The 10,690-nt window shown below is 31.4% G+C and overlaps 3 protein-coding genes across 4 annotated transcripts in view; all 3 read left to right on the top strand.

Moving 5' to 3' along the window:
* LOC108454334 (uncharacterized) overlaps positions 1 to 10,690 on the top strand; it is a 95,657-nt gene that overhangs the window by 44,298 nt on the left and 40,669 nt on the right. The window lies entirely within an intron of this gene.
* On the top strand, positions 1,895 to 3,057 carry LOC108456438 (expansin-A7-like). Its single transcript, XM_017755019.2, has 3 exons — positions 1,895 to 2,110; positions 2,206 to 2,521; positions 2,745 to 3,057. Exons 1-3 carry the CDS (start codon positions 1,945 to 1,947, stop codon positions 3,055 to 3,057), a joined length of 795 nt encoding a protein of 264 aa, XP_017610508.1. The 5' UTR covers positions 1,895 to 1,944.
* Positions 4,322 to 8,929, top strand: LOC108456088 (uncharacterized). Its single transcript, XM_017754682.2, has 12 exons — positions 4,322 to 4,756; positions 5,184 to 5,302; positions 5,394 to 5,500; positions 5,599 to 5,686; positions 5,941 to 6,952; positions 7,077 to 7,131; positions 7,249 to 7,330; positions 7,499 to 7,579; positions 7,660 to 7,767; positions 8,214 to 8,263; positions 8,409 to 8,520; positions 8,708 to 8,929. The coding sequence occupies exons 1-12, from the start codon at positions 4,570 to 4,572 to the stop codon at positions 8,801 to 8,803; spliced, it is 2,097 nt and encodes a 698-aa protein (XP_017610171.1). The 5' UTR covers positions 4,322 to 4,569; the 3' UTR covers positions 8,804 to 8,929.

Consider the following 10,690-nt stretch of genomic DNA (forward strand, 5'->3'; position numbering starts at 1 on the left):
GTCTAGCTTGTTTCAATTACAAAATAATATAAGGATTTGTTTAATTTAAAATAGTATTAATTTTCGTAAAAAGTGTCTTACTGAAACAAAGTGTAACAATAGCAACATCATATAATTTTGACCGTGATATATGTCTCAATCAATGCCTGTTTTCATATTTATTTATTCCAAATCTTTAAGTAATTGATTTTTAATTCAATTTCTATTTCTGGCCATTATTTTTTCTTTTTCATAATTACCTTTATTCATTAAACCTAACAATAACAATTTAATATATTAATTTTATTTCGTTGTTCAAATATTGTGAGGGTTAAATATTTATAATTTATGACAAACTATATTGGTACTTATCTATTTTTTTATCATTAATTATGAAAAGTTACAAAATGATTACCTAATTATTCAATTGTTATTTTGTCACTAATTAACTAACGTAAAATGAAAAAATAAAATGAAATTTTAAATTTTAGAAGGGATTGCCTTAATTAATTTCAATATTATAATAACAAATTGATTAACACATCTAAAGAAAAAATAACAATTTATTTAATTGATTTTGATATTTTAAAATATAAAATTTCAATATTAAAAAATAGAATTTTCAGTGAGAGGTAAACAAGTAGGATATGACAAATTTTAATGCATTATTTTAATTTCTACCCTTTTTATTTTAATCTTTAATATTATTTTTTACTTGATCAATACTTAAAAAGAATTTTTTGATGACCAAAATGAAATCAACCTAAAAGTTAGGTGATAAAATGAAAGTATAAACACAATGTGACGTGTATAGTCATCCGTTATTAGAGAAAGAAAACACCCTAAATATTAAGTAATAAAATTACAAAATTTTTGTTTTAGGTTAAAAAAATTCAATTTTAATTACGCAATTCAAAGTTAAATTTTACTCAAAACATATTTTTAGAAGAAGAAAAACCTATTTTTAAAAAAATATTTTAAATGGTTTGATTTTAAATTTAATTATTTGTACTCGACTTTTAGTTAATGAACTTTCCTACTTTTAGTTAATGAACTTTCCAACTGATCTAATATAGTACGAATAATCTAAATTATACTTGGTCTTGTTTTTTGAACTTATAGTTGGTCGGTTTGAGTTAGCATAAGGTTGATAATGGATTAAAATTGCGTTTTGCAAGGTTGACATTTATAAAGCATGCTTGCCATTTGCCAAAAACTACTAAAAAAAACCCTAAATATGTCAGTATTAATTTTTTAAGGTGTCAGTATTAATTTTGTTGAACCTACAAAAGAAAATTATATATTTCATGGCGGGATATATATATTGAATTTTAAATATAGAAAATTTAATTATTAATATTTTTATTATTTAACTATGTAAATTTTTGAAGTGATTATTTAATTATTTAATTATATTTTTTAGTCAGTAACTATTAAGGCGGTAGCGTAACACCTTCAATATTTATAAATTACGTTAATTTAGTCTTGATATTTTTAAAATAATTAACCGTCAACATTTACACACCGGAGTCTTAAAGTTATCCTATACTCAAAACAATGATTAAACTCTTAGCCACTATTTAAGATAAGAAAAATATTTATCTCATCTAAGTTTTAAACTTTGGATTATCATACATTAATCAAAATTGATTAGTTGGGAGTGAAGGACAAAAATTAAAATAATCTAACTAAAAAGATCACAAATAGAACCTGCAGGCACGTTGACAAATATTAAAAGCAAATACATGATAAACAATATCCATTTCAAAAATTTCGAGTTTGACTTTCAGAGAATTTTAGCTTCATGAACGTGTCAGAAAAACATGCATTTCGGTTTTCTGAATCCTTCTCCGGTCGGGTTGGTGAGTTTGCAAATACTATATATAATGTAAACATGTAGAAGTCAATAACAGGAATTAATTGTTAGTAACTTGTTTGATCAAAGGTCTCATAGAAAACAAAACCATGTCTTTTTCAATGAATTCATGGAGCTTTGTGTTTCTTTTTATGACACTAACAGCATTGACAATCATCGGCAGACCTTCTGTAGCTGCCGTAGTGTACCGGCCAAGCCCTTGGGCACTCGCCCATGCAACCTTTTACGGCGATGAAACCGCCTCCGAGACTATGGGTATGTTATGTTGTAAATTATACGTGTTTACAAGTGAATATTCAGACATGAAATCCAGAATAATCGGTTATAATTAAAAGTTGTTTTCTTTACAGGAGGTGCTTGTGGGTATGGGAATTTGTTTAGCAATGGTTATGGTATTGACACAGCTGCACTGAGCACAACATTGTTCAACAATGGGTTTGCTTGTGGGACTTGTTATCAAATAAAGTGTGTTAAGTCGCCTTGGTGCTACAGTGGGGTTCAATTCACCACCGTGACGGCTACAAACCTTTGCCCTCCGAATTGGGCCAAAGACACCAACAATGGTGGGTGGTGCAACCCTCCACGAGTCCATTTTGACATGTCGAAGCCCGCTTTTATGAAAATTGCTCAGTGGAAAGCCGGCATTGTTCCTATCATGTACCGAAGGTATGACTTTTTTTAATGATTTTGAATAGGGATATACTCAAGCTACACATATTATGTCCAAAAGAAACTGTCTAAATAAACATTGATAACTTGTTCCTCGAAAGTATGAACTCTGATAAATTATAAGAGTAAATAATCCTTAACCATCAAGCTAAACAAGAAAGTTCCACAAAATAATGTTATGATCGTTATTTTATAATTTCGAATTTTCAATTCCTTGCAGAGTACCGTGTATAAGACGAGGGGGGCTTCGATTTTATTTTCAAGGGAATGGGTATTGGTTGTTAGTGTATGTGATGAATGTAGGAGGAGGAGGTGACATTGCCAAAATGTGGGTCAAAGGAAGCAAAACAGGGTGGATTAGTATGAGTCATAATTGGGGAGCTTCATATCAAGCATTTGCAACACTTATGGGCCAATCTTTATCTTTCAAGATCACTTCATACACATCCAAGGAGACTATCATATGTTGGAATGTTGCACCTGCAAATTGGAATGTAGGTTTGACTTACAAGTCAAATGTCAACTTCCATTAATCTGGTCCGGCCTGATTTACGAACACCTTTATTTTATTTAGTTGATCTCGTTAGTTTTTCCTTTTTATTGGAGAATTTTATTTGTATTTTCTATAACATAGGCAATGATGAACATCTCCGTGGTTCGATTGAGTCTGAATAATGTAACTAAGAGAATTATAACTTGTTTTCTTTTAGTTCTATGGTGGATCTTAACATGTAATTTTTGAGAGAACCATCGATTAATACAATGTATATTTGAACTTGTTTTATTTCAAATCACAACATACATTGTCATATTTGTACAATAATCGAACTCTTGGAATGATTTTCATTTGTGCAATGTGAATCGTGAAAATAATCATCCAATTAGAATTTTAGGCCTATATAGTTCAATGTTTAATTTGATGCTTAAGTTTTTTTTTTTTTTTGGTTCTAATTAACTATTTAAGTTCAATTTCAATGTTCAATTTAATAAATGACTGTTCTTTTTTTTCCCGATTAAGTATTTATGTTTTTTACTAGAGCATACGTGTTAAATTTTAATTGGATTACATGATACCGTTTGCCTTGGGTACCAAATTGAATATTGAATGAAGGGTAGTTGGTTTGGTACCAGTTTCGGTTATTCCAACTAGTGCGCACCATTCCAATAATAAACTAGTGTAACCAACTCCATTTTCTGCATCGGTTGAAATTTCAACTCATGCTAGTCCTACCAATTTGTTCCACTCAATTTCAGTCACATTGGCCAAAGCATTGCGCACTGAGTTTTATATGAATAATATTAAAAAAATATAAATTTTCTGACAATCTACCATTATGATAATAAATAATAAAATTTTTTACCAAAACATTATACATCTGCTGGTATATGAATATTTTATATTTGAAATTTATTTAATAACATTCATTTGATATTTGTAATTTTTTATATACATAATATTTTTTTAAAATATCAATAAATCATAAAACAATACATTGAATCAAACTAATACCAATAAGCACCAATTCCAGTAGAATAATGGTGCATCCATATGTGCGATACTAACTACCTTGATATTGAAGCCAAACTTAAATTCTAATTGGGGGTAAAAAAACTTTAGTACCAAACTGAATGTTAAACTCAATTTCAGGTACCAAATGATATATTAGCCCTAAATTTTTAAAAGCTTTTGGTCAATCAATTTTACCACTCCCACCCTGTACAGGCCAGCCCATAATCATTAAGCCTTATCTCAATAGGTTGCTTTTATATAGTTTCAGGACCTTCCAACCTTTTTATTTTTTTGCTAATTTACGTTATGGGCTAAAGGTTGAATGTGAAAATCAACTAGTAATTGGCAATGGGTTCCGAAAGACATGGAGGGAGCTTGCCTGAACCTGAGGCAAAATCAACACATACTAGAAAATTTTTGCCTCACTCATGGATTTGAATTCTATGAAATTTTGATTTAGATTTTAGCAGTAACATAAAAGAATTTCAGTGATCAAATTGTTTCATAATCAAAACAAAGAAAACAACAACAAAAAATGTCAGCGGCTGCTTCTTCGTCTTCTTCTGTGTATGAATCGAAAGAAGAAGCAGTGAAAGAAAAACAACCTAAGCAAGAAGTAATTAAAGATTGCACATACAAGATTAAGGCTATCCAGTTCTTAGGTCGTACTACGCCTATTATTCTCCAAAACGACAATGGACCTTGCCCTCTCCTCGCCATCTGTAACTCTCTCTTTCCATTTCCATTTCTGTTTTTTTTTTAATTGTTGATTGGAACATTCGGATTTCAAATTCAATTTAAAATTTGATTTAGGTCTTACGTTTTTAATTTTAGTTTTAAAAAAATGGAAGAATTTCGATTCAATTTTCTTTCCATTGTTTCTCAGAGCGGTCAAGTATAGATTTCTTTACAGCATCGCAATTATTTGATTATATTTAGGTTTTATTGGCTTGATTCTTTGTTGTTGCTCTTGTTTTTAGCGGGAATACCTCAATGACAGAACAGGACAGTATATACATGTGTATATCATTTATGGATTGAATTATGAACATGATCAAATTTCTAATTGTTCGACATCATCATTATCATTTTATGGTGGAAATTTGAATTTGGAGCTAGTTAAGTTTTGAAAATGAACGTCTGTGACAGGTAATGTTCTCCTTTTAAGCAACAATTTGAACCTGAGTCCCGATATAGCCGAAGTTTCGCAGGAGAAACTACTTTCACTGGTGGCCGAGCGCCTCATTGATTCCAACAGTAATGTCGACGTAATTTCTTTATCTTTTTTTATGCTTGATTCATTTGCTTCCTGCTGGTATAGTTTGTTCGTAGTATAAATCCTTTCTTTCGGCAATGTAGAATAAAGATGCCGGATACGTCGAAAATCAACTGCGGAATATTGCTGATGCGATCGATTTACTCCCTCGTCTTGCTACAGGGATTGATGTAAATATCAAATTCAGAAGGTTAGCCTTTTCGTTTCTTTCTTTCTGTAAGTTTTTTTTTTCCTCCTACAAACCAGTTCATTTCGTGGTTTGTATTGAATAATGTGTACAACATACAGAACAGACGATTTTGAGTTCACTTCGGAGTGTGCCATATTCGATCTGCTTGATATTCCTCTCTATCATGGTTGGATAGTTGATCCCCAGGTACTCCAAAATTGTGTATTTATATTGCTGTTGTTTCCTTTGTTGATCGTATTATTGTCATATGCATCTTTTATGGCTCGATGGGGTACGGATCATGTCATCATATTGGTCCTGCCAAGCTCCTAGAGTAATCCATGGAAGTTTGTTTTGTGTATAGGATTTCAGTGTTTCTTTGTCTGCTTGCTCAACAAACATGATTAACCCTTAGACAAGGAACTTTGGTGGTTAATTTTTATGGTACACATGTGTGCCAGGACTATGAAACTGCTTCTGCCGTTGGGTCAAAATCCTACAATGCAATTATGGAAGAGCTTGTTGCACTGGAAGCACAAAATATGGAGGTTTTACGTAAAAGTAACTCTGGAGATTGTGTGGATTTTGCTGCTGCAACAACTGCCACTCTGGGAGTTCCCTCTCCTTGCCTCTTGAAAACCAAATCTTTTGACGATTCTCCTCGTTCTTTGTCTGGTCAGAAAATATTAAGAAAAGGGGATCTCGATGAGGAAGCAGAGTTACTGAGAGTCTTGAAATTATCAGAGGCAGAATCGCAAAACTCGGTTAGCGATCCTGGCAGTTCCCATGAAAGATCATGTTCAAAGAAAGATACACTAGAGGGGGAAAAAGGCGTTGAAAATCCAAATTTGCAGTGGACCGAACCTTCCTTATCAGATAATTGCACTTCCCTGAGCAATGATAGCGGAAGTAAGACATGTTCCAAGACCCTCAAAAGGGAAGAGTCCCAGAAGACTGATGGGATTAATCAGCATCAGTCATCTTATGTTAAATCCGGAGAAATTAACCTTTCAAATAATGTGGCTGAGAATAAGGGGAATGGTGCAGAAGAATTGCTCCAGGTTGAAGGTGCACTTCCTGTTTATCTGGCAAAAGATATTGCTTCTATCAGTGGAAATAACACTGAAATATTGCAAGGGATTCAAAAAATCGAGATTCAATCCGATTCTACAACCGATACTCATGACATTCCTGATGATGTGAATGGGTGCCTGATCATAGAAGTATCATCTGTACCTTTACAAAATGCCGGTTCAGATTCTTCTAGTGGCAGAATACATCATGCAAATGTGCCTCAAAGTGAACCTATATACGAAGGCGAAGAATGCATAGCAGATTCTGCAACAACAGCAACAACATATGAAAACCCGGAGCCAATGTATGAAGGTGAGGCAATTCTTGCAAAACAAGTCGACCAAAGAGCTGTAGATGACTGCAATGTAAGGTCTAAAGATGAAATCACTCCACAACAAGGTTAGTAGTGCATCTTATTAGAAAATATAGATCTTTATTGTCATAGAGTGTGTATATCTTTCTTTCATCTATTCGACCTCCGTTCTTCGTTATGTAAGGTCTAAAGTTGCTTGTTGCTATTCAGGGGAACTGGTTGGAAACTTCTTGAAGAACAATGCCAGTCAATTGACCTTTTATGGGTATTCTTAATATTATGTTAGCTGTTTAAAGATCCAATTTCTTCGAGTCTATTACATCGTAACTCTTTATGTCATTGTCAAGCTTGTTGTTTAGTGACCTATTAATCCATTCTACAGGCTTTTTTGCTTACAAGATGGACTTAAAGAACGCGAACTTTGTGTTTTTTTCCGTAATAATCATTTCAGCACCATGTTTAAGGTCAGTTTCTCTGTGAATTAACACCTGTGACCATCTACGAACTGCCAACTATGTGTTCCCTCGAAACGATTTGACTAAACTAATAAGCTAATATAACTATAAGAACCAGTTTTCTTTGTTTGCTCTAATGGTCATTTGTTCATTCATTGTATCTCCTTTTTTTTGCAGTATAATGGGGAACTCTATCTTTTAGCTACTGACCAAGGCTATCTAAATCAGCCCAATTTGGTTTGGGAAAAACTAAATGAGGTAAAATTGTTACCATTGTCGGGAATTAACCCATATCTGACACTTATACTTGAGTCTGAGTAATATGTTGATTCTTTCAGGTCAACGGAGACACGCTGTTTATGACCGGCAGCTTCAAGGAGTTCAAGGTGGATGATAATCATCTCACGGGTACTTGGGATGAGCACAATGCTATGGCCAGTACTGCTGTGAGTGTTGTCCCTTTTTTGCAAGCAAATATTTTTAACTGTTGATTCCTATTTACTTAGTAAAAATATCAAGGAAATCCTTGTACAATATGTCAGATTGCATTTCGCTTTACTAAAAAATGGGCAAACTAGTCTTTGTACATTAGATCAATGAATAAATTGATTCTTACTGTTAAAAATTTCTATCTATTTCTACAATTTAAAATTTTAAAATTTTAAAATTGGTATGGCTAATAGAATAACCAAACAGTAGTACATGATGTGTCATGCGTAGCTCATGTTGACGTAAAATGACAAGTTTTAATGGTAACAATGAATAAATTTTTTAACAGAATGATTAATTTACTCTGGTCTAACATACAGAGTTCTTTTATTAAATGAGACAATGCAATTTTTACCTTATTTACTTTCATGAATACTTACCAAACAAATTTTCACCATGCAAGGACTACATTGCCAGCATTGATAGTGCAGTGCAAGCTGGATTGGACGTAAAGTACGTTACATGTATCGATGTTAATCTGTTCTAATGATAATATAAATTTCTCACAATTTCTTGGAAGCCATTGTTCTGTCAATTAGAAAATATTTCAGAAATGTTGCTTTTGATTCGATTGGTTCTATGAAAATTTTCATTGCAGCTCGGATTTACAGCTTGCAATAGCTCTACAACAACAGGAATTTGAAGAAGAGCCACCACCGCGTCAGCCACCACCCGTTGTTGGTGGTTCAAGATTAGTAACAACTCAACAGGTATTCTATTCTGTCTTATTTTGCTTCGATTCTCTATTCTTGTCGAAATATCCATGTTTGTAGCCCATATCCTACGTATAACCAGACTCGATTTTTAAGATATGGCACTTCCAAGATCCTTCAAATACATGAAAAGAACTTATATATGTAGCTTTAAGATATTTGTGTTGAGGTGGGCATTTTGCAGGGGCAGAGAAGCAGTGGAAGGAGCTCCTCGTCGTCATCTTCATCTTCATCCCCGACGGAAGATACGAAATCAAAAGATATGTGTATTGTGATGTAAGTTTTTGCTTTAAATCCATTTGGGGAAAGACTTTGTTTACTGTAAATGGTTTGTTTCTTTGATCCAATTGTATTTCAACACTAATAAAAACCATAGTTCACCATTTATTGTGATTTTAGATGAAAATTTTGACTATAAAAAGGGGAAAAATCAACAATATTTCTTTAATTGCCACTATGATTTTTTTCCAACACATTGTTTTAAACCTATTATAAATATGTCATAATTAAAAGAAAAAAAAGTTTGTGATTTTGAAAATATTATAGAAACTTTGTGCTTCGTGTCAGATTGTATTTGCTTCTTCTACTAAAATAATAAAAAATTAATTATTATATATTATATGAAAGAGTAAATTAATTCTTTTTGTTAAAAACTTTATATATTTTTATTGTTAAAATTGACATTTCAGACAATATCATTAAACAGAAAAAAAGAAGAGATGAACTGATGAAGTCACCTGTTGAACACAGGTAGGAGGGAAATAGACTTCGATAGCAAGAATTCCAGCATTCTTTGCCATTTTTGTTTATCCAAGTAACGAAAAAAGATCAGGTACAAAAGCCTACATCAACATAATAGCAACTAATAAAAAACAACTCTTTATTATTAAAATTTAAAAACAAACGACTCTTCTTTTTCTATTGGATAAACTATAAAAATAGTCACTTTTATTTGACTTAAATTACATTTTAGTAACTTATGTTTGAAATGTTACATTTTAGTCACTTACATTATCATTTTGTTACGAAGTAGTCATTCTACCTTTAAACTCCCTTACCTCCCTAATGAAAGTCCTACTTGGCAGTCCAAACGTGTTTCAAATACCAACTTAGATGTCAGTTGCTGGGATGAAATAAGTTTTTAATTAAATATATTTAATTTGGATAGTCGTGTAAGACTCCCAAGTTGGCATTTAAAACCTATTTGGACTTCCACGTAGGACCACTGTTAGGGACGTAACGAAGCTTAATAGTAGAGCAATTACTCTGTATAACAAAACGATAACATAAGTGACTAAAATATAATATTTCAAATATAAGTGACTAAAATGTAATTTGAGACAAACAAAAGTGATTATTTTATAGTTTACCCTTATTATTTTATTGATATTGTTTTTATGTTTGTGAAGAGTAAAAATATTGACCCTCTTTTATAATATGTTTCTCATTAATATTATTCATTTTCAATTAATTATGAGAAATGTTAATAAAATATTATTATGAATAAAATATAATATTTACTTAAAAAAGTTCATTAATATATTCCTTGAATTCATGTCCAAAATTTATATTATTCGAAGTTTTATATATATATGCCCAATAGTTATATTTAATACATATTTGGATGCTGATTTAACTAACCTTCAATTAATATCTTCCAGAAAAAAATTCAATTAATAATATCGACTAATTTATTAACAGCCATTGTTCATTTATTAGTTGTCATTAGAAGTGTTGTTTATGGCTAGGATATCTTATTCAGCTTAATTAATTCAGCCAGTTTTAGTTCGGATTTGTATTTATATATATATATATATATAATTAACTTAAAATAAAGAATAAATTTTATTATTTTTATGAATAACAAAACGAATGATTTGGATTAATTTGTATGAATTGAGCTCAAGCTTATATATTTTTTAAAATTAAATCTCAATTCAATTTATGAATACATCTAGTCGGAACATTATAAATACTTAAAATAGAAAATAAGCCATGCATGCCATGCATCTTATATTAACCATATAATATTAAAAGGGTAGTCCTATAAGGGGTTGAGATTTTGTCACATCTTTTATTTATTTATTTTTTAAATACAATTTAAGGACATATGACAAAATCTTAACTTCACTTGTGGAGTTAAAAAGTCCCATCATCAGTGTACCAA

The sequence above is a fragment of the Gossypium arboreum genome, chromosome 11 (assembly GCF_025698485.1).
Source record: "Gossypium arboreum isolate Shixiya-1 chromosome 11, ASM2569848v2, whole genome shotgun sequence".
Taxonomy (NCBI): Eukaryota; Viridiplantae; Streptophyta; class Magnoliopsida; order Malvales; family Malvaceae; genus Gossypium; species Gossypium arboreum.

What these genes read in the sequence shown, in the direction of transcription:
- LOC108456438 (XM_017755019.2), top strand. Translation starts at nt 1,945, where the DNA reads ATGTCTTTTTCAATGAATTCATGGAGCTTTGTGTTTCTTTTTATGACA. An exon ending in AACCGCCTCCGAGACTATGG is followed by an intron (nt 2,111 to 2,205) that starts GTATGTTATGTT and finishes TTTTCTTTACAG; the next exon opens with GAGGTGCTTGTGGGTATGGG. An exon ending in GTTCCTATCATGTACCGAAG is followed by an intron (nt 2,522 to 2,744) that starts GTATGACTTTTT and finishes AATTCCTTGCAG; the next exon opens with AGTACCGTGTATAAGACGAG.
- LOC108456088 (XM_017754682.2), top strand. Translation starts at nt 4,570, where the DNA reads ATGTCAGCGGCTGCTTCTTCGTCTTCTTCTGTGTATGAATCGAAAGAA. An exon ending in ATGCTATGGCCAGTACTGCT is followed by an intron (nt 7,768 to 8,213) that starts GTGAGTGTTGTC and finishes TCACCATGCAAG; the next exon opens with GACTACATTGCCAGCATTGA. An exon ending in GATTAGTAACAACTCAACAG is followed by an intron (nt 8,521 to 8,707) that starts GTATTCTATTCT and finishes GGCATTTTGCAG; the next exon opens with GGGCAGAGAAGCAGTGGAAG.